The following is a 22,942-nucleotide window of genomic DNA, read 5'->3' as shown; positions in this document are numbered from 1 at the left end:
AGGTCTGAGAAATGTGTGGTGACTTGCTGGAATCCTGGCTACTGAGAATTTTAGACTTTCTGTGCTGACAGGCACTGACCCTCAAGAGAACACTGCATTTGACCTGAGGCTGTGGAGAAGGCTTCCAAAATTGAATGATAAAACTGGGATTATAGGTGTGTAGTTCAAATAGAAGTGTGTAATATCGCATGGTAGAAAATTTAAAGTTTAAGGTTTTAAAATATAGTAATATATATAAAACAAGATAGACATTTTCAAACAGAAGCTAGTCCTTCTTCTTCACCTTCTTCTTAAGTTTAAATAGTATTATATATTAGATTTAAAAATCCACATTAAATACCACAACTAATTAGCTATTAAGTTAAAAATAAAAATAATTTAAGTATAACTTTTTAATTAAACTGTTTATCCTTAAAAAAAACTTGTAAAAAAAGAAATAAGACTCCATTTTTAGTTTATTAAAATAAAATACTATTAAACTCACCATTTATAAAACTATAATATAAATAAAAACTAATAAACATCTAAATCCAAACAAAAAATACCATTTCATACATTTAGTCCCAACTCTAACAAAAAAACCCAAAAAACTCCACAGTGTCTGACATGGTCCTTGCTGTAAAGTGCCTCTCTCCTCTCTTGTGACATCCTGCTGCAATAACAGAGCTGCCAGGAGGGAGCCTTAGTCCAAGTCTGCCCTCAGCAGAGATTCAAGTAGAGATGCTGGTATTGCAGTAGTTGCAGTGTGTGCAGGTAACTTTGTAATGCAGCTTTAGTGAGTCTGAATGGGCTGTGGCATATTTTTAGATCCTCCCAGGAAGGAGTGTGCAAGCACAAAGCAGAGTTGTGCCTCCCTGCAATGGCAGTTCTCATGCACTGCTGAGCAAGGATACCCAAAAGGCTGTGTTCATAATGTGCTCTTTGTTACTCACACAGACTGAATTGCTGATTTCTTGATTAATTTGCAGTAAGAAAAATTGTTTAGTTTCATGGTATATCACAACATTCAGTGAGCCTGTCCCTTGGGAACACCAAGACCTTTCAGATCTTAATATAGACATCTTTCAAATGAGATCATTAACGAGTATATATCTGGATTGAGAGCCAATGCAAGCACTTCGATTTTTTCCCTGCCAAATTTTCATTTTTGGCTCCATTTTCTTCCCATATATTCAAAGAACTGCACCACATGGAATCCTTTAAACAATAGATGGGATAACATAATTTTTCAATTGCTCTTGCAAAGGTTTTTAACCACATAAACTATTCCAGGGTTGGCTAAGAAGTTACCATTGCAAATAATGTAATTGTTCCAGACTAAATTCCTTGCATTCCTGAAGAACTTTTGAAGCAAAGAGCATGACTGATTTGGGATTTTTAACCAGCCTCTTTATGGTAATACTTAGATGAATGTAAATTTTCTCCAAAAGCTTTGCTTTAAAAAGAAAGGACCAAAGCCCAGAAACACTCCTAGCTGCAGAACCAATACTTAATGCTAATGACCCGTTGATCTCAACAGAGAGAAAATAAACATTTAAAAATTAGGAAACTGCGCACTTTATTTTAAACAATAAAAAAAGCTGAGAAAAACAGTAGACAAAATCTGGTGAACCTAGTGCAAGCAATAAATTCTGGTTTTCCTCTTCTCTTTTGCAAGCAGGACAAGGCTGTTACTTGCCTTTGGAACGAAGTCAAGGCTCACTGTCCTGCACCACCAAGCTTCTCCTTAAAGATGTGTGTGACTTCTGCTTCCCTGGGCTTCACCTGGAATTTCAAACACACGGTTTTTTTCTGGTAACATGTTTACTCTTATCATCTGAAACATTCTTGTTGCATTCCTCCAAAGGTGATGTCATTGCATGGTTTGGCCAGTGGAGACTGTTGCTCAACTCTCCTCTGGGTAGAGTAGGTGGGGGAGATGAAATCTCCTCCTTGCTGAGGCAGAGGGCCCCAGTTCTGCAATTCCCATCCCCTGTGGGTGCACTGGAGTTTAGCCTTAACAACACACAAAGCCACTTCCCAAATCCACCTCGTTACTGAGCTTTCTTGGGTTAATTGAATCAAGCAGTGGGTGGTTGAGGAGGTGAACTGCTCTGGGAGCAGGGCCTGTGATTCACTGCAAACCCCCATCACACAGGGCACTACGGAATCCAACTTCTTTGTGGCCAGTAAAGCAGTAGATATGGGGAGCAGCATTTCAGAGAGCCTTTTGGATCTCCACTCTGATTCTGTGCTACAGGCCAGCTTCTCAGTTCCCACACACCAGCCTGTTTCCACTGGATTCACACCAGATGCAGACTTGGCCTTGCAAGTCCAGAAATTCAGTTTATCTTTTTAAAGACTCTGGGTTTTGTAGAATTGGCTTAGCTGTCATATGAAACAATAGTATCTTGTACCACTCAAAACAAAAGGAATGAGCTGTGTATTTATTAGCCAAACTTCCTGTGAATACAAAGCTTTGGGACCATGCTTCCCCAGTGTGATCACAGCCCTGCCCCTTTAACCATCCCCAAGGAGGGACTGGCTGGAGCTGCAGGGACTGCCCCAAAGCTGTGCCCTTTGCACAAGTACAATGTATGTAACTGGGTCTTGTCCTGACATGGAGCTGGGACACAGCTAGGGTAACTCAACCAGCCTCGGGATCTGGGACTAGTGTCACAGATAAGGACAGTGATAATTACCTTCTCCAAAGCCTCATGAAAATAGATGCCTCAGTTGAGGCTAAAGTGCCCCAAGTAAAGGAAAAAAAAATAAAGGCAAAGACACAGAAAGAGAAAAATCTTTCTACATGATCAAAAAAATAAGCAGGGAAAGTTTCCTTTGGAACTTGAGTACCCATAAGCACAGAAGTCAATCAACCATAAGATCTATTAGAAAAACAGATGTAATCAGATTTAATAAGATTCAATCTTTATCCACTTATTTGTTTTATTTTCCTCAAGGAAAATGAAGATACTTCTTGTCTCCTAGATATGTTATGTGAATTACTTCACTGTTCTCTTTGTAACCAAACAACCCCAGCCTCCTTTAGTTTCCTCCTGGTCTCCAGCAACCACTGTGTGTTCACACTCACTGCTTACTCCTGCATGATACTGTCCAAACAAAACCTGAAAACTTCTTTTTTTCAATGAGCCTGCAGGATTACATTTCAGGCAGAGTGCAAAGTGACAGCTACTCCTCCACCTGTACTGACACAGCACACACTCTCCAGGAAGATGCATCTTCCATTCACATGTGTCTGCTGCATGTGGTGCTGATGCTCAAAATGCCCATGTTAGGCTTTTAGGCCAAATAAATTTGATAGAAAATCATGGGATTTTAAGGAGCATTATTTCTGGAGAAGCTTATTCCAGAATAGTCTCTGCTCACCTGCGTCACTGATGCCTTAACACTGCACTCGACTAACATTCACACCACCAGGACTGGAATCCAGGACTTCTGGTCTCTGCTGGTTCTCTGCTGCAAGACCTTTTCCTCTGACTGAAAACTGCTGCTAAACCTCCTTTAGTTCTTCTAAGATTTAGCTGAGTCATGCTGGGAAATCCTTTGAGATCAAGGCTATAAGAACTACAAGTGAGTAGAATTAAATGGGACATTTTGGGAGGCACAGAGGAAGTTACTCAATTGTTTCAGTTAGAATACATTCTATTAGATACTACATAAACTTTCACCTCTGTCAAGTCCAATTACTGTCCAGAAAAGAAAGATTAAGTAAGAGCCACACCTATAAAGCTAGTACAGCTCTAAATTGAAGAACAAGAAAGGAAAATAAAAGTACAAACCCCCTGAGAGTTCTTATATTTTTCAAACTACATATAAAACCCATTCAGAATGTAAGCTCGGGAGTTCAGATAGAGGCTTGGAAATGTTGCAATTCCAATAGTCAATATCGTGTCATCCAGACTATGGAAGTGATGAAAGTGAAATGATACTTATCCCTTAATAAGCACTTGTAGGTACAGCAGATATCAAGCTTGTTATTATCTTACTTGCTTTTTGCAGCAGGAGTGGTGCTGCACTGAGTTTGATCCTTGACCGACCAGAATGTGTCAGAGTTTTGCCCCAACATGAACAAGATGAAATTAGCTGCTAATGTGGGTGCTCTGAGGTACCCATATGAACACACACCAGGGTGGAGTTTCAAGAGCTCAGTTCCTACACTCAGGACTAGATTTTCAGGGAGATTCATGCACTGAATGCTTGTAACATCCAGCTATTTAGAAAAAAGCCTAAGAAGGAGCTAAGAAATTTGTAAATGTACCTCAAGTGATAGATACTTCATCCTTTGATCACTTGCCACTAAGTCAGCAGTTCTGTGAGCAGCTGACACTTCTGGGTTCTCCCGATTTCCATGAAGAAATCCCTAGATGTCTTAATTTGGGAAGACCAAAAAGTTAAGTCTTTAGTTTAAGCCTGCTTTATACAATAGCAAAGATTGAGAAAATTTATCTCAACTGATCAAAAAGGGCAAAATGGAATAATTTTCAAAGACTTCCTATTTCAGGTTTGCATTTGGTTTAAATGAGCAAAAAATTAATGGGAAATGCAGAATCCTGTGCCTTGCCATACCATGTATTTTGGCAGCAAGGCTTGAAAGACAGTGGCAACAAGTGAGATTCAGTTTAAAAGTGACTCATTTTAGGGTATGCAAGCCATAAGAAAAGTGAGTTGTCACAGATCCTGACCTTGAAAGGAACTGGTGTTGTAATTTCTACTCCAACTCTGCATTCTGTGATTTTACATGTGCTCAAATGACATAGATCTACCATTTTATTGCTAGAACCTGGAGTTCAGACATGTTCTCCCAGTTAGGTGGAAGGACTAAAACCCACCAAAGGACTAAACCTCCATCAACACAGCCCAACCATGGGTGCTGGGGAAGGGACCCCTCGGCAGGACAGGCTCCTTCCACTGCCCAGCCAGGTCACAGCTGCATTATTGGTGTGACAACAAGTGTGACAACTAAAAATAGGCCAGGGACTAATACACTGATTTCCATGCCAAGTGTGTAATTTACTAATAAAACTTCCTGATTGTTTGCAGGCAAATCATGACTTTTGAGGGTCATTTGTCCATGAGGATTTATGAATCTTGGGTGCTTCCATCCCCTTCAGGGTGAGTCATCACCTCAGTGATGTGACACTCAGTGCCATGGCCAAGGTGACAAGCTGGGGATCAGTCTCAGGTTGGACTCGATGAGGTCTTTTCCAACCTCAGTGATCCTGTGATTAAAGGGCAGAATTTCTTGATGTTGTTTCCTCAATAACGAACATTAGTTATGCCTCCGGGCTGTAGGCCCGGCCATTTCTCTCTTGCCCGGGACTGAGGGGCCAGGCCGGGCAGGGACTCGGGAGAAGCCATCATCACCCTCACCCTGTCTCCGGTCCCTTCTCCAAGTTCTTTTCCCCGGTCCCCAATATCTGTCTCTGTCCCTTTACTCCGTTCCTGGTCCCTGGTCCTGGTATTCGGCCCCTGTTCCCCATTCCGGTGCCTGTTCCTTGCCCCTGTGCCCCGTCTCTGGCTCCCGGTCTTTGTCCCAGTCTCTGTCCCTGGTTCCCGTTCCTGCTCCCTATCTTTACCCTCACTCCCTGTCTCCTTTCCCATTCCCAGTCCAATCCAATCCCGGTCCCTGGTCCCGATTCCCGGTCCCCGTCCCCCGGTCCCGATCCTCGCCTCCCGGTCCCGATCCTCGCCTCCCGGTCCCTCCCCGCTCGGCGGCCGCAGCCGTTCCCGTGTCTCACCGTGGGCGCCTGCGCGGGGCTCCTCCTCCTGCTGCTTCTCCTCCTCCTGCCCGTCCTCCCCTCCCGCCGCCGCCGGCCGCTGTCAGGATGAGGCGGAGGAGGCGGTGGCTCGGCCCGGCCGCTCCCGTCTCTCTGCCCGTGGCGTAGCGGTCCCCGCCCGGAGGAGGCCGCGGCGGTGCCGCCCGCCGAGCCATGGCCCAGCCGGGCCCCAGCGCCCAGACCGAAGGTACCGCGGGGGCGGCGGCGCGGCCTGCGCAGCACCGGGCTCGCCTGGGAGCCGCGCCGGCCGCGGGGCGAGGGCGGCGGCCTGGGCGCGATCGGCCGGGCAGGGTCCGGGGGCCCGCATGGAGCGGAGACCCGCCGGGAGGGAGCGGGGAGCGGTCCGGGGAGCTCGGCTGGGAAGGCCTTGGGAGGGGGCGGGAGACAGCGCAAGTGGATTTTTAGGCTGTAAATGTGGAGCAAGGGCGGCTCCCGGCGCGCACGGAGCGGGGATAACGCTGGGAGGACGCGCTGCTGCTGGGGAACGGGAGCCCAGCCGGGATGGGACGAGGCCTCCCCGCCCTGGCAGGGGAAGGGTGGCGGTGTATCCAGGCAGACATTGATCCTCCGAGTGGGACGCCGTCGTTGGTTTGGCCACGGCGGGAGATGTTTGGCTGTGTTCGAAAAGGCACTCGGAAGGTGCAGGTTGGGTGTGCAGTGTCAATAGTGTGTTTCTTTGCTAGAAAAGACAAAGAAAATAACAGGTCTTCTCTCAAGCTGATATGTACCTGTGCAGAAGGAAGCTAAGCTTTCCCTGAATTTCCTGCTGTGGTAAGGTTGTTTCTGGTTTGAGAGGAATTGTGAACGTTTTTTACCTTGGAAGAGGTTACAGAGCTGCGTGCATATAAAAAAGTTGTAGGTAATGCTTAGCTTGGAAGGTGAGGTCGAAGGGACAGTGTTTATTTTACTGTATGGGATGTATGGAAGGGAATCCTGCAGGCTTGGTGCTCACCCAGCCATTGGACTAGGCCAGAGCTCTCCTCTTCTAGAGAACACTTGAGTTTCCTTGGGGAAGCACTCTGTTAGAAAAGGGCAATGATGTATTCTTAATTATGCATGTCTAGGGAATTGCGTGGGCCTTTTTTTTTTTTCCTTTTTGTGGAGTTACACCAGAAAGTGCTTATCCTTAGGGATTTCAGCCTGCCTTTTGAGAATTTTAGTGATGAAGGTGCTTAGATTGTGGGGGTTTCCCTACATTAAGATCAGTCGCTGCTGGCTTGTCCTTTGAGAGCACTGAGGGGAAGGTGAGTTTCCCTGCTGTCATGCTTGTAAGGTCAGTACAGGTAGGGGTTGTTCTCCTGTACTTTGTGGTGAATAACCATTGTTTATTGTTCTTCTAAGGGCTGCAGAACAACTTCCAGCAAATTTTCTTCTTGGCTCTCGCAGACTGTCTCACTGCAGGTGTGCAGGGGAGCTGTTCAGTGTACAAATGTTTGCTGCCCCTTGACCAGAAGGGTAGCTGTAGGTTTGTAGTGTATTAGAAGATCCACGCTGGATGTATTTGTGTTGTTGCTATTTAAAAAGTGCAAGTCAATTGAGTGGTTTGATAGGTTGGTGAAGCCTGTCTTACAGGAGGTATGGATTGCTGTCTTTTTCCTGCTCCCTAGCTGTGGGGAGGTGAGGGTGCTGTAGAGAAAGGGACTGGCTGGAAAGTTGGGTGGGTTCTGAAAGTGGTTGCTGTGTCCTACAGTGAAGAATTGGAGCTCCTAAAATGGTTCCTCTCCCCATCCTCCTTTGGCAGCCATAGGCCGAGTTTGGGGTTTTTATCCACTTTGTTGTTCTCATTTGTGTTGCTTTTGTTTGTAAGTAATATACCAAAAGTGTACCTTGAAAGTGTTCTATTTTAACGTGGAAAAAATCAAGAAATTAATTCTTTCATATCTTTAGTTGTGTGCACTGGATTTATTGCTTAAAGGAGTAGCATAACCTCCAATTTAAGATAACATATGACAAAATAAAACTGGATTAGTATGTTTCCCTAAGGAAAAATAATGGGTTTTTATAATTACTTATATTGATTATAAATAACTTATGCATTCTTTACTCATGCAAGACACATCCGCTACGATTCGTTTTGTGGAAAGCAAATATAAAACTACTACTTTTTCTGCTGTGGTAGAAATAACATATTGGAATAACATGAGAGGAATTAATGTAGAAATTGTTTTCTATTCTAAAGCCTGCACTGCAATGAAAATGGGCCCAAGAATAGGGGAAGGAATAGTGCAGAGAAATAGGAAAAGAATGGGTGTTGTGTCCTACCCTGGTTTGTACTTTGAATTGGTGGAGACATTAATAACCCTCTAATCCACCGTGTGGGGTAACAGAGTTTCTATATGATAAGAATCACAGGGAGGCTGAGGGCAGCCCTTGGCTGCTGCTGGAGCTTTGTGCTCTGTGCTGGGAGCTCATGATCTTGCCCTGTACTGCAGGTAGGTATGTGTGTGCTGCCTGCTGATCCTGGTCAAGAGGCTTTTTTTGGAGAGATTTTAATTTATGTGTGTTGTCTAGATTGCTTTACCACAGCTGTAATGTCTTATTTTTCAAAATATTTTTACTTTGAATATAATATTCAAAATTCAAACCTCCCAGGCTCCCTGGGTTTAGTTTGGATCTGGGTGCTTGCCATCTCTGAATGTAAGGTTGCCAAACAAAATGTGTTGGCATAGCTTTTCCCTATCAGAATTCTCAGGATTTAATTCTCCTTCTCATTTCTGGAAAACACTTCGATGAAGGAACTGCAGTAACATAAAACATTATTTCTTCAATACTAAAGTTAATTAGAATGATAGGCCAATTATTAAACTCTTCTTACTGCTCTAAACTTAAACCATTAGTGCAGTCAGACTGATAATTAGCATATCCATTGATATTGTTCAGTGATAAACTGTTAATGGCACAGTCTATCAAATATTCTAATAACAACTTGCTGGCAGAAGGAATTGATCCAGTATTGGAGTAACTCAGGCCAGTAAAAAGTGTCAGTCTGGGAGTGGTGGGAGGCAGTGCCAGCTCTCAGAGGAGAGAGCTGCTCAGCTATAGATGGAAGATTGGAGGATGTTGCCATATTGACTTTGGTGCCACCAGCAGTCTGTGATCCCCATTGTGTCCCTGTGTCAATGATCCAGGATCCCAACAAGAGCTGGGACTTGCTGTCACTGTCACACACTCCAGGGACAAACGTTGCTGGTGGAGAGGACAGGGATGTCACAGAGAAAATTAACTAACAAAACCTCAGGTGCTTTTATATTTCCACTTATTTTCCTTGTAAGTATATCACTTTTAAACGAAATTCAAGGATCTAAAAATGCTATTACTCATCTCCAAGCTAGGTGTGGTTCGTAGGGGACTGGCCATGAGTGCTGATGTTCAGCTCTGCCTTGTTGATGGAACTGTCAAATGTCAAACTCTTATCCCTTGGGGAGTAACTTCAAAATTGTTGGTACTTTCCAAGAGGCAAAAATATTTCTTCCCTCACTTTCATTTTGCTTGGTCCTTGCTTTATTATTATTCAATAATTACTGATATTATTACTATATTATTACTAATATTATAGCAATGTTATTACTAATATACTAAAAATGCATTTTAATTAAAAGACAAGCATTCACACTTAATTTTTTTTAGGCTGTGTGTTTTTCTGTCATTTCAGTGGACAAATCTGGAATTTGGTTTCAAGAAAACAGACATCTTGAATGTACATGTTACTAAGGAAGTTTTGATCTGTTCAGCAGGTCAGTTTGCTCTGAAATGGGAATATCCACATTTGGGTGTCTGTTTTCCCGTTGAAGTAAAATTGCAAATCTCCTAATTTTGCAAAATACCCTGACCATGTCCTTTATCATTACCTGTTGATCTGCCAGAAGGCACAATGAATATGCTTTAACCTATGGACTGACTCTCTCTTGCATTTTGGACACTGGCAGATGTAAATTCTTTGCCCATTTTTATTGCTTCTTGGCCACTTCACCATTGTCATGGAGAAGATGGACTTAGTAATGTGTTTTCTTCCCTTCCTGGCCTGGTGCCTCTGGATGCTTAACTGCTTTCCCATAGCCCTTGGTGGGTGGACTGGATTCCCACTGTGAAACTAGTTTGTATGCACTCTCTTGAAAGTGATTGAAGAAGGAATTTTGTTTTAAAACTTTCAAGAAGCTAAACCAAACAATTTCTGTCAGTGTGGGAGTGGACCAAATCCCATAGGCTTCATTATGGGTGATGGTTGACTGGCAGACTTGCTGGGTTTTCACTCCAGGCATTTTATTAAAAAGTGCTTCTCAGATGTGAAGTTTTCTATCCTGAATTTAGGTATTTTAATTACACTCTTCTTAAAAAATACCAAATATGTAGTTAAAAAAAAAAAAAAAGAAAAAGCCTGAGTTCATGGTTTTACTCTGACTGAAGTCTTTCAAGGTAAGAACTGGTAACATTGATAAGCAACACTTACTAACAAGGCTGCTATGAAAGACATTGTGTGTGTTTTTCAGAGGAACATCTTCTACATAAAAGGTCTGGTACTTCTCAGTGGTTCAGCATTTACTTGCAGAGTTGATTTTAGTGTCTGATTTAGTAGTGGCTGCATTAATGGTATACTACACTCCACAAGTTATTCTATAAATAGGGTAAGCATTGTGTCATTTTAGTCATAGTATAGTCAGTTAAGCATGATGATGAATTATCTCTGGAAAAATTTAGATCATTTGATATTTTTCTGTAAATTGGCATAGGAAGAACAAGTGAGCAGTGTACCCTTGGTTAATATTTCTGTGCTATTCAGAAGGAGGAGGGGTTTTTTTTACCTGGAAAGTACCTGAGAAAACTTCTGAGTTGTCCTGTTACTCTATAAGCAGTGTCTGTAGTACCCTAAGAGTGCAGAAGTGCAGCATGACCGCTGATATAATGAGGAATTGTGTGCATTTATTTTTTTTCCCCATTCATGTCTCCTTCTGCCAGCCACAACTCCCCTTGGTGTTCAGCTGACTTGTGGTGGTGCTTCCCTCCTTCCTGTTCCTATCCTCCACTTCTCTTCCCAGGCCTGGCTCCTTCAGTACAATGAAGAATAAAAGCTCTTGAATCACCTTTTATGTCTGTTTCCATCTCCTCTGGCAATTCCTGCTCCACACAGCCAAGCAGCAGAAACGTGGCCTTGCTTGCTCTTTGCTCTCAGGTTTTTGCTCCCTCCCTGGTCAAACACCCAGTCAGTCATTTGGCAGTGTCTTGGGCAACTGCTGCTCTTCAGCAGCTCCTCTGGTTTCCTCCTTCCCAGCCACCACCTCAGCTTCTTTAATATTGCTCTTCTTGCCTTTTGCAACCTCTGCTCTGGGGGTAACCCCTGGACCTTGCCCTGTTTTGGCTGCTCCAGGCCTTGCTCTGCTCTGTGGCATCACACACATCCCTCTATTCTTCCTCTTCTGGAGAAACTTGCATGACTCTACAAACTTCCTTAGTGAAAAAATGTCTTTTCCAAGCAATATGGCTCCCTAAATATGCTGAATCAGGAAGGAAGATCTCATTGTGCTTTATTCTTGGTATACAGAGCTACTTATCTGCTTTTCAGCCTTGCCTTATGCCTGTTCAGGTTCTGAGTGGTTTTTCAGAACAGATTATACAATTTTGAGGCAGTGAACTTCAGTTACCTAATCACAAGGTTGGCTGACATCTAATTCTTTAATACCTTGGTATCTTTATAAACTGCAGTAGATAAGGGCCTCAGAGATTGCAAAAAATTCATTGTTGGAAGTTAACTTATGCCTCTTGGAAATAGAAGTAGAAAATAGAAGTGTTCCATCTTTTGGCTATCAGAGCAGTTCTGAAAGTTGGTATCATTTGAGAGGAGGACAGGAAACAGCAGAGCTGTGATCTGCTCATTTGGTTCTGTGTGCAGTTAAGGGCCCTGTCATGTGTGTCTGGCTGGGTTAGGAACTGAAAAATAACCAGAATCCTGGAGTGAAAAAAAAAAAAAGGCAGTCTGATTTTTAGTTACTTAATAAGCCAAAAGCACTTAATAAGCCTTACTGTGGTGAGTCACACTGAGAAGAAATTTAAATTTGGGTGGGATTTTATTAATATTTATCTTGTTGTATTTTGTGGTTTTTGAAAGTGTTTTTTGGTAGAGCTGTGGAGCAAAAATGCAATAACAGAAGTTATACATGGCAAAGTGAATTGGAATCAATAACTGGAAGGCAATGGTGGCATTAACTGTGTATTCCAGAGGGAATAGCCTGGAGGTGAGAGGGAAGGATTACCTGGGGATCAAACCAAACCAGCATTGTCGATTATAATGGTCTTCCCATGCCTTTAAGCCACTGACCTGAATAGACTGTGTGGTTTGTATTGTATCTTCTGCCAATACACGTTTTTAGCTTACAGATAATTGCAACAAGATTTGCAGTGCTGTTTAAATGGCAACAAAGGCGAGGAATATGCACAACAAAAGGAGAAACACCTCTTTCACCGTTTTTGTAGGTGTTTCCTGTATAACTGTTTATCCCCCACACCCTGCCTTGGTAGGGTAACTTTGTATTTGCATGGCTGGTCACCATTAAAATACTGCCCAACAGAAGTGATTTATTTTCATCTATGCTGCATCAGTGCTATGCAAAATGAGGAGGCAGCACCATGGTTGGTTGCTTTAAAAAAATAACAAAGCAGTAACTTGCAAACAGTAATGCAGATAAAACCACAGAGTATAATACAATCCTTACATCTGGGCGTTCAGTGCCGTTGCCTTAATCTACACAGGAAGAAACACAGAGGACTGCTAGAAGTTATTGCTCAAGCAGTAAGTACTTTAACCATCTACAATAAATTTTCATGTCCAGTATCCTTTAAGAAAATTGTCTTTCCTAAGGCTTACAGGAGTTCATATTAGCCTCCCATTGACTTCAGGCACAAGAATTGGAACATTCATCTTACATTAACAGTAACCCGTGCCAAAATCCCTCTGATACATTTTATCTGTGGTGTTACCTGGTTTATTTTGGTGAAGTACAAGGCACAAATTTGGCTCTGTTAATTCAGATCATCTGACAGGCTGGCATCTTTATGTCATATACTGCATCTTTTAAATTTTCTTTTAAAGATTGGTTTCAAGTAAGATTTTCTTAATTGCCAGCTTGCAATGTCTGTTTGTATCTTCTCCCATGTGAAATTAATGGGAAGGCAATTAGGCAAACGCTGGGTTCTATGCTTGAGTGACATTTCTAGCTGTGAAGATATTAGAGCTGTCTGTCTGGTCTTCACAGCTTCTGTTGGAGTCTCAGATGAAACTGGAGATAAAGATGTTAAATCTCCAACTGGTGCTTTAACTCCTGATGTTACAAAGTTAAATTTGTTGCAGGCACTGAGGATTACATTTAGCTGAGGATCCATCGGGAGGGGCTGTAATGGCCTGCTACAATGTCTAATCTAACTGTGTATTTGCTTTCCAGTAAGAGTAAATGCGAGCCTAATCTTATTGTGGGACAGGAATGTTTTCTGATGTGTTTTTATCTTCAGCTCTAGGTTTTGTACCAGTCTAAGCACTGGAAACTGCAGTGCAGTGCAACTCTTTCAGCTGCATTTGTTCAAAACCTGAGTGTGTACAAACACTAGTGGGAAACCTGAGCTTTGGAATTTGCTTTCTAATACCAATTAAGTTTGTCAGCTTCCCCTGGAGAGTCTGAATAGAAATCAGGGTTTGAAAAAGGTCATTTATCACTTACAAATATCAGTCATCAAGTCTTTAAAAAGTAAGTTCTGCTGCATGACTACACCAATCTCAGTAGCCACAAGGGAGAGTGGGGGACAGAAGGAAGGCCAGTCTGTTTCTTTTGGCAGACAGCAAGCACTTAGGTTAAACTGATAATCACACTGTACCCATAGGCTGTGGTTTCATGTTGCAGCTAAGCCAGTCTAGAAGGTTGCTGCTGCTGAAAGAAGTGTTCCTGCTCTTTTCTTCCTGCTCCCACAGTCGTGTTTCCCTCATTGCCTTTGTGCCAGCTCTGCACATTGGACCCATCACTGAGCCCAGTTCAGCTCAGTCACCCAGCTGAGAACTACTCACTGCTGCATTCATTAGTTTAATTTAGTGGAAGACCTGATAAGCCTTAGAGCTGGCATAAAGGAAGGGTGTAGACCACACAGTAATAATATGAGAGTCCAAGGGTATCGTTCTGCCGTTTTTTTCACAGTTTACTCTGGTCTGTGTGTTCATTGCCACGTGTGTGTCAGGTCTGCTCTGTGCTCAGCTGAGTGCTAGGTGTGGTCTGCTTTGGGCCTGGTTTGAGACCCACTCCCCTCCCAGCCTCCAGCTTTTTCCTGTATCACTTCTGATGCTGTCACTGCTGTCAAAAGCTCCCATAGCGTGGTGGGGGTAAAAGGCACATGTGCTCACAGTGAGGTGGGAGTGCTGAGTTACCCTGGCAGATGACCACCAGTACAGAAATTGATTTAAAATGATTGTAACTGCAGGCTTAGTCAAGCTTCTGCATTCTGTATTGCTTAGACCCCTGGAATATTTTAAATCATTTGAAAATTTCATGCTGGAGGAGGATTTTCTTCCTTTTTAACTGTTCAGGAATTCATGTAGTTGATAAGCGGTAGCAAAAAATATGAATATATAGAATCTCAGCAGTATTTTCTGTCAAGAAATGAATTCTAGAGGCTTGGAGGAGTACTAGTCTGTTGTTCTCAGGGAACCTATTAAATTGCTGTCAAAACCTTGCTCCAAATAATAGGATCTGTATCCTGTTCCTTATCAAATAAAGATGTTAATTGTCTTATATTATTATTATTTGTCATACTATATTTATCATCACAATGTCTCCATACATATATCTAGCAACAGTATTTTCCAGGCCATTTATTAAGATTTATAACTTTTAAGTGGCTACTCTACAGCCCCATTTTTTCATGCCTACAACCTGCTGTTCTGGCAACTAAAATTTTAAAATTGCTATTTGTGGAAAGTAAGTTTTTACCTGTTCTCGTTCCCAGTTTATTCTCTGTATACCAATTTGAGTGGCCAGATTATGTAGCAAGGGATAGGGAGCCACAGTGGGAAAGAAATCAGGTGTTGATTCCCTTTTGTGCTGCTTGTTCACATCCATAACTCATGAGTTGCTGCTGTTTCTGAAGTTTTTCTGGTACCTGTGAAATTACTGTACTGCTGTCTGGTAGCTGTGCATGTGGAAATAAGTTTCCATGCTCTTGTGATTATTTCAACTTTTGAAAATGTCCACAAAGATGCCAATTTGCTTTAAATGGCAATATCCTCATACCTGTAACAATGGTAAATTACAAAAGCCATTGCCTGTATCAATTTCACAAACATTGGCTTCTTTCTGGTTTCTTCCACATCACCTTCTTGGTGAGCTATATTTCACTTTTGTTACCTGCCTTTAAATTTTTAAGCATGTTAGGTTATCATTAATTTATTCTTTCTGCTCAGAAATTGGGAAGAAGAGTACCAGGGGTGGTCTGTAGCCTGAATGCTCTCAAAGCTGCACCTCAATTCTTGGCCCCATGACAAACAGCAAGACAGCACAAGATCTCAGACTAGTGGTGTCTGGGGGAATTTTGGAATTAATGTAATGGTTTTCTTTTATATATTAACTTACTTCATCAAAGAGAACAATGCAGTAGGGTTGTTTTGTGTTGTTTTGTTGGTTGTTTTTTCCTGAGAGTTGAGTCATACTTTATTCCCATTTTTCTGCCTGAAGAGGACAGCCTTTAATAAATCTGTAGGCGAAGTGATAAACATATAATAAGGTGTCACAGGGATTTTTTTCCTCCCACTGCAAATGAGTCAGCAATTAAATTATCTTGAAAGAAAATCAGTCTGTTGTCTGGGTTTAGCAAATGTTTACATTTTAAGAGAACAGTTATATTAGTGGTGCTCAGAGTGCAAATTGTGTAGGGGGTCTCCTGTAAAATGAGATGCATATCAGAATCTCCCCCTAAATGGCTCTCAATCTGAAATATTTTTATTTCATCAGAACAGCAGATTCCTGCTGGTTTACTAAAACAGACAATATCCTCAACTTAAATTTTCTTTTACTGGGAAGACACACTGAAAACCTCAGTGTCAAGTGGAACTGCCACGTGTAATCCAGTTCTGGATATTTTGGTTATATCATACAAATGATGAGACGTGGTAGTGTGGAAAAACTTGGCAGAAATATTCCTGTGTAAATACGAAGGCTCATTCATATTTTCAGTCTTGCTTTGGTCAGGAAGATTTATGTGAGTTGACATTTTTGGGGACTTGTTTTCAAATGCTGTGGAAGGGAATAGGTGGCTGTGCTGGAGATCTGGTTCCAGGCTGGCGGAGCCTCTGTGCCTGCTTTAAACACCCTCTGTTGGTGTTTGTCTTGTAGGTAATGAGGAGGGACAGGCTGGTGAAATGAAAGGGGCAGGGACGGGTGTGAAGCGTTTGACAGCTGCATTGTCTGAGCTCAGATGTGTGAAATTCTCCGAGAGCTTTGCTGTGCCTGCAGGGTGTGGGGATCTACCTAGGCTGGCAGCGGTGTAATCCAGCTGTGAACCCTCTTGGAGAAATGTGCCCAATTCTTGGGGACTTCACCGTGCCCAGTTCTGTGCTGCCATCACCCTGCTCTTGTTTGCTCTAGCAGTGACTGGTCTGAGTAAATGCCCACAGCCTGTAGAGTAAATAACCCTCTTCATAAATCCAAGGAAACACTGAGCGGTTTTGGTTTGGTTTTTTGTTTGTTTTGTTCTGTTTTTCCAAATTGATCCTCCTGAAAAGAGCAGTTATAAAAAAGAAAAATTGTTAGAGCAAGGGGAACAAGATGCAAGCACTGATGGAGCAGGGAAAATGCTGGTGATTGTGATGAGATTGGTAACTCTGCTCTCTCCATTTTGTGTCACTGTAGATGAATTCAAAGTTCACCAGACTGTAGCTTGCTGTTGACTTTTGAAATACTCTGATATGCATTCAAGCTTAGCAACACTGTGTTTCTGAGGAGATTCACTGGTGGTAGCAGCAGGATACAGCCAAAATCCTTTCCATAGGATTCCATTAATGGTGTTGTCTGGTTGACTTTTCCAACTCTGTGATTCATCCACTGCTGCCCTATTTAAATTATTCAAATAATTGATAAAGCACAGAGTGTGGTTGATTTTCTTGGGGAAAAAATACTAACCAATTGTGTTTTCCTGAAATCTCTTGACAAATTGTTCTCCTCACCAAAACATCAGTGGCAGAGATGAAATAGAGTGAAAACTAAGGATGGTAAAACTTTTTGTGCATTAAGTTGGGACTACTCTGGAGAAGACTGTGTGCACAGAACTGAGAGTTCTGATGGCAGCCCAGTAAAAAGAGAGAAGCAGCTACTATGGTGAGCAGGGATGTACAAAAAGCCAGGCTATAATGATGGAGGTAGGGGACTGTCCTTGGGAAGAAATAATGCTTTTGGCAAATGAAAACAAACTGTTGGAAAAAATTTCAAGCTCACTTTTGTCAGCATGGACATCCATGTTTAAATGCATTCCCATGATACTTGATGTGAGTGAGCAGTGTTCCACTGCAGTCCAATGTGAATAATGGTTAACTAAGCATAAATTTAAAACTAGACTTAAGTTAACCTGGGGTCAGAATGACTAAGTGTACAGAAGAGCATTACTTGTCACATGAAGTGGTTTTACCAAACTGGAAGTCAGGTGTGATTTTCCTTTTCTGGGTGAAATGGAGTGTCATGAGATGGAGATGTGGATGTCAGGAAGCAGCTGCCTGCTTTTGTGTCCAGGAAAGAAGATGAAGGAGGCAGTAACAAAGCAAGGAAGTAGTTAACACATTGTGAGTGCTGTGAAAAGGGAGAAAAAATGGGAAGTGGAAGTGGAAAAAAAAAATGGGGAAGGAGAAACTGTGTGTTGGCCTTCTTTTCCTTGTAGTTGTGCATAAAGAAGTTTACTGTGCTGTTACACAGTAGGGGAAAATCTCTTAGTTGTTACTGCATATGGCTGTTCATCTCTGCAGGTTTAGTTAAGCCATTTAAAGGACCTTTGTTTTCTCTCCCCCTTTTGCTTGCTCTCTTCTTGTGGCTGCCTCGTCCCTGGAAGTGTCCAAGGCCAGGTTGGACAGGGCTTGGAGAAACCTCATCTAATGGAAGGTGTCCCTGCACAAGCCGGGGCTTTGTAATGAGATGATCTTTAAGTCCCCTTCCAGCCCAAATCATTCTGTGATTCTTGATTGTATTATAGAAGAGAGTCCTCCTATTTATTCAAACAGTTAAATTTCTTCAGATTTTAATACTTAATTTAGTTATGGCTTTTCATTTTCTCTCTAAAATCCTTAATGCAGGATGTCACACAGTGTTTAACATAAAAAAGAAAAATAAAGAGTGGGAATAGGCACTATTGAGATTAGAGGCTATAGTGGAAAGATGTTTGTCATCAGCTTCAATTAAAAATAACATTACTTTAAAACTTTAATAATATATTGCAAACTTCCACTTGATGTTAATAGAGTATTTATTACATGTTTAGATGTTGGTAACATACAGTGCTTGGCTGAATATTTTTCATCCTGCACTTGCTGATTTACTGTAATAAATATAAAGCTTCTGTAACAGATATAATGCAGCAAGGCTCTGATCTGCATGGTGATACCTCCATTTGTCAGCAATACCAAGTTTTTATGGATTTGGCCTTAAATTGGTACTGGATTGTTTGCCTGTGAATGTTTAGTCAATAGAGAACAAATTGTGGATGTCAAATAACCTTCAGCTGCACAATCAGCCAGAAATGGCTGGATGAATGCAGCAGTGTCTGAAAGCTGCACTGCCCAAAAGGGGAGAACTGCCTGAGCTCCTTCTGCAGAGCAGCTCAGTGCTGGGAGCAGGTGCTGTGCCAGGGCAGGGCTGTGGGGCAGAACCCCCTGCTTTTCCTTTTTCTGGGGCTGAATTCTGGGTTCTGTGCCAGGGCAGGGCTGTGGGGCAGAACCCCCTGCTTTTCCTTTTTCTGGGGCTGAATTCTGGGTTCTGTGCCAGGGCAGGGCTGTGGGGCAGAACCCCCTGCTTTTCCTTTTTCTGGGGCAGAGTTCCAGGTGCTGTACCAGGGCAGGGCTGTGGGGCAGAACCCCCTGCTTTTCCTTTTTCTGGGGCAGAGTTCCAGGTGCTGTGCCAGGGCAGGGCTGTGGGGCAGAACCCCCTGCTTTTCCTTTTTCTGGGGCTGAATTCCGGGTTCTGTGCCAGGGCAGGGCTGTGGGGCAGAACCCCCTGCTTTTCCCTTTCTCAGGTTGAGTTCCAGGTGCTGTGCCAGGGCAGGGTTGTGGGGCAGAACCCCCTGCTTTTCCCTTTCTGGGACTGAGTTCCAGGTGCTGTGCCAGGGCAGGGCTGTGGGGCAGAACCCCCTGCTTTTCCCTTTCTGGGGTTGAGTTCTCCTCATCACACACAGTTTAACACTCTGAAAGGGGACCTGTGACAATTGGAGGTGTTTGGTGCCACTCTGAAAAAGAAGGTGGCAAGTGAGAAGCCCGGGGTCATTCTCTGCCCTCAAATAAAACAAGGAAAGTGTGTGACCAGTGAGCTTGAGCCATTTGGCTCAGTAAATAAAATGCTTGATGCTTGCAAGTGCAAGTTTGAGAAGAGCAAGTAATTCTTTTCTTCCTGGTTATTTTTTTCCCTCCAGTTTGATCTGCTGCTGTTGGATATCTGTGTATAAGAGCAGTCATTTCTTGAAAAAAAGCAGCCCCATGTCATAAGTCAGGAATTGCTTCTGTTTAACATGCTTATTCAAAGAACCTTTATCTGTTCCTTTGCTCCTGAGTGCCTCATGCAAACAGCTGGGGTTTATTGGGGGTTTATGTGGTTTAAATTGGGGTTTATTGTAAGACTCGGGGGGAGGTTCGTTGTCTTTTTTCATCAAATCCTGTTTGAGTACAATAAAGAAAAGCTTTTAGCAGTCCATATGAACGGTCTGGTGGCAGACTTAGATTAAAAGTTTATGAAGTAGCATAATTGTGGCTCCAGAATGATGTCATGATAGATGAAAATTAGTGCTCATAGAAAATAGTAGAAAGTTATAGTAGAAACTCATACTCATAGAAATAAGTATTTTCCATACTTCTGTCTCAAGCAATGATAACAACAAAAGAATTGTAGAAAATGACAGAAACTATGTATATTTTTGTATCCAAAAAGTTGGTTGTACATGTAGATTTTTTCTGCTCTGTTTTCATATTTCAGCTATGTTGGACTGGACTCTTGATGTCATGTTTGACTCTTTAAATATCAAGCAGAAAGCTCTATGGCATTAATTTTATAAATAGACCTGGTGCTCAAAAATAGTCTTATTGATAATCAGCTTTGTCTGTCTTAGTTCTGGAACGATTGCTACATGTTTGTGTAACTGGAAACTGTCATAAATAAAATTCAACTCTTTTTGGAGCTGGTCTGTGGAACAGCATATAAATTACTAGTCAGTAAGAAATGTATGTTTTTCCTGTGTTTTCCTAAATTGGAATTTTGCTGTGCAGTGGGTTAAGAGAAAGCTGTAGCTTTTTCCACTAGAGTTTCTCTTCATGTATTGCAGCAGTTTCATGGTTCTCCTGCAAATCAATGAGTCTGCTCTGAAATGGATTTTGCTGCACTTCTTTTGAGTTCTTCTCCCTGGTTAAGGCACCTGATGACATTCACTGTGCTTTGCTGTAATGTCAGTGCTCCACAGGAGATGGGGATCCCTGTGTCTGACCTGAGTGTCTCTGCAAAATCAGTGTTGCTAGCTAGAAATAAAGCTACTGATTTAATTGGCATCTATAATGTTGTCATCTGTAGCATTTTTAGCCTAATAATCTGTGAAAAACCACTATTTTAAATTGTTGGCCAGAAGGATTTCTTGTTAGGATTTTTTTAGTTTGGCTATCAATTTTAATTTAAAGTTTTCTCAGTGCTATTTCCAAAGCTAAGAAATCGATAGGATTTTTGGGGGTTTCTTTAGGGTTTTTGTTCATTTCTTGATGGCCTAGGGCCCTAAATAGGGAATTAGGTCTTCTGTGAGGAAATCCAGAGTGTTCTGTGAGGAAATCCAGAGCGTTCTGTGCCGGTGCCGTGCGTGGCCCTGGCTCCGGTGGCAGCGGGCAGGGCTCCAGCAGCGCTGCCCATCTCGGCTGTGTTTGCTCTGCCCCATACCTGGTTAAACATTGATGGCTGCCCTGGCAGCCCAGGCAGTGCTGCCTGCAAATGGATGGCTTGCTTTGGGGCTGCCTTTAAGTTGATAGCAATTTAAGTTTTCTTTTTCAGCTCTCTTATAAGCCTGGGGTGAGTTGGACCTAAATTCAGAGTGCGAATTAAGTGATAAATAACAAAGGCCTAATTGGAAATCTATGGATGAGCCCATTTGCTGCCATTGACTCCAGTGCATGTCCAGGTGGACTCTAATCTGTGCCATGGAGCCCGAGGGTACCTGTGCCTGGGGCTTGGGATCACACTTGTGTTTTGGGAAGTGACTATATGGCTTTTGTAGAAATTGTACCTCTGAAGAAGAAAATAATTTCTTTGTAAACCTAATCACTTAAAAGAAAGGTGGTAGTTGATAGGTTGTCTCAGAAAATAAACTTTATTTCACTTTTACTTCTAATGCAGGTGCATTTGAGGGGATTGATGCTGACCTATAAAGCCTGTTGTCCTCAAGTTTGTGCCTTGTCTCACTGCAGTGGGGATGTGCTGAGGTCTGTCCTGAGCTGTATATGTAGCACAGGTGGTAAAACCACTTTAAACTTAGTATAGAATCGAAAGAACAATGTTACTGCACAGTTGCAGTGATGGATGACCTGCAGTTGAGTTCTTAAAGTGCTTGTTATTTTGAATGCCTGCAGCTGGCCCTGACAGCTGCCAGAGCTCAGTTGTGGAGGGGGTTATTTAGTTATTTATTTATTACTTTTTAGACATAACTGCCAGGCTGTAGAGAGGGGAGAATACTGTAAAAAATGTAAATATTTAAATGTCATTTCCTTCTTGGTGACTCTGCCTTCCCTCTTTCTGTTTGGGCAGGAAGATTTCAAAAGGAAGAGTCTGTTGTTTCCCCAGCTGAAAGCACTTGAACATTCTGCTCTTGGGGTGTCCTCTTGCCCTTCCAACCTCAGCAGAGGCAGCTCACACCTTCAGAAGAAGTACAGCTTGGTTGCTTTGCACTTTCTGATGGGAGCAGCAGCACAGCTGCTGCTGTCTCTCTGCTGAAGGAAGATGGAAAGGGAATTAAGTAAACAAGGAATGCTCGAGTCATCTTTGAGGGCAGGAGAGTTGAGTCTACAGTTGATTTAACTTTCAGGATTACTAACTGTAGAATGAAACAGTTTATTTGTGTGGTCTTCAAAAGAGTGTGTGCAAGGTGAATGATGTCCAGATTCCTCCTTGTTCAGCTGGAATGTGTGCTGGAGGCTGCAGGGTGGTACCTGTGGATGCAGAGCTGCCTGGCTGGCCCTGGCACCCAGCTCCCTGAGGCTCTAGTGCCTGCAGGAGTTTCCCTTGAGGAGCTGAAGCTGAGCTCAAGCCCAGCTCCTTGGGGCCAGCACAGCTCTTGGTGGGATGGTGGAGCAGGAGGTGCCACAGTGGCTGCAGGCTCTGCACAGGACTGTGGGGAGTGGAAGCACAGGCAAACCCCTTCCCTTTGCAAGACTTCAGCAAGAGATCAAAGGCAACCCTTTAACCTTGGGAAGCGTTTTTCCTACCCAGACCTGGTTCCACGGTGTTTCATCCCTGGTTTTGATCCAGACACTCTCTGAACTCACTCGAAGCTTTGCTCTCAATGTCTTTGCTGCAGATTCCTTTCATTTTCTGGAGAACACTCCTGTGCAGTTGGTTTTGAACTATCACATAAGGATCTATCACATAAGGAACTAACCCCCCTCTCTGCTGGCCATAAAAACCTATGTGTTTGTATTTAAAGTGATTAAAACCCCCCCAAAATTAGGATTTTTTTTTAAAAAAAGCGACATTAAAATTTCATCAGTCCTGTATCTGCATTTCTCTTTTATTCAGTACAGAGCTGAAGAGATTAGGTGCTATATTTTGTAACACCATAAGCTCTTATTAACCAGCAATCAGTAAAACATACCTGTGCTCTTAGAAGCTCCTTTTGTTTGTGTCTGCTCTTACTCTACGTCATCTGGTACCAAAAATAACTGACCCCATCTCAATGGCATTGCCCAGCCAGTGTTTTACCAC

The 22,942-nt window shown here is 42.6% G+C and overlaps 1 protein-coding gene across 1 annotated transcript in view; it reads left to right on the top strand.

Moving 5' to 3' along the window:
- Positions 1-5,802: 5,802 nt before the first annotated feature.
- RABEP1 (rabaptin, RAB GTPase binding effector protein 1) overlaps positions 5,803-22,942 on the top strand; it is a 47,597-nt gene continuing 30,457 nt past the window's right edge. The window contains exon 1 of the mRNA XM_036394947.2: positions 5,803-5,967. Within this exon, the coding sequence (XP_036250840.1) occupies positions 5,934-5,967 (34 nt within the window). The 5' untranslated portion in view covers positions 5,803-5,933. The remainder of the gene's footprint in view (positions 5,968-22,942) is intronic.

This window comes from Molothrus ater, chromosome 21, assembly GCF_012460135.2.
Source record: "Molothrus ater isolate BHLD 08-10-18 breed brown headed cowbird chromosome 21, BPBGC_Mater_1.1, whole genome shotgun sequence".
Classification (NCBI taxonomy): domain Eukaryota; kingdom Metazoa; phylum Chordata; class Aves; order Passeriformes; family Icteridae; genus Molothrus; species Molothrus ater.
Note: the sequence above shows the minus strand (reverse complement) of the source record. Positions and strands in the feature narration are given on the sequence as shown.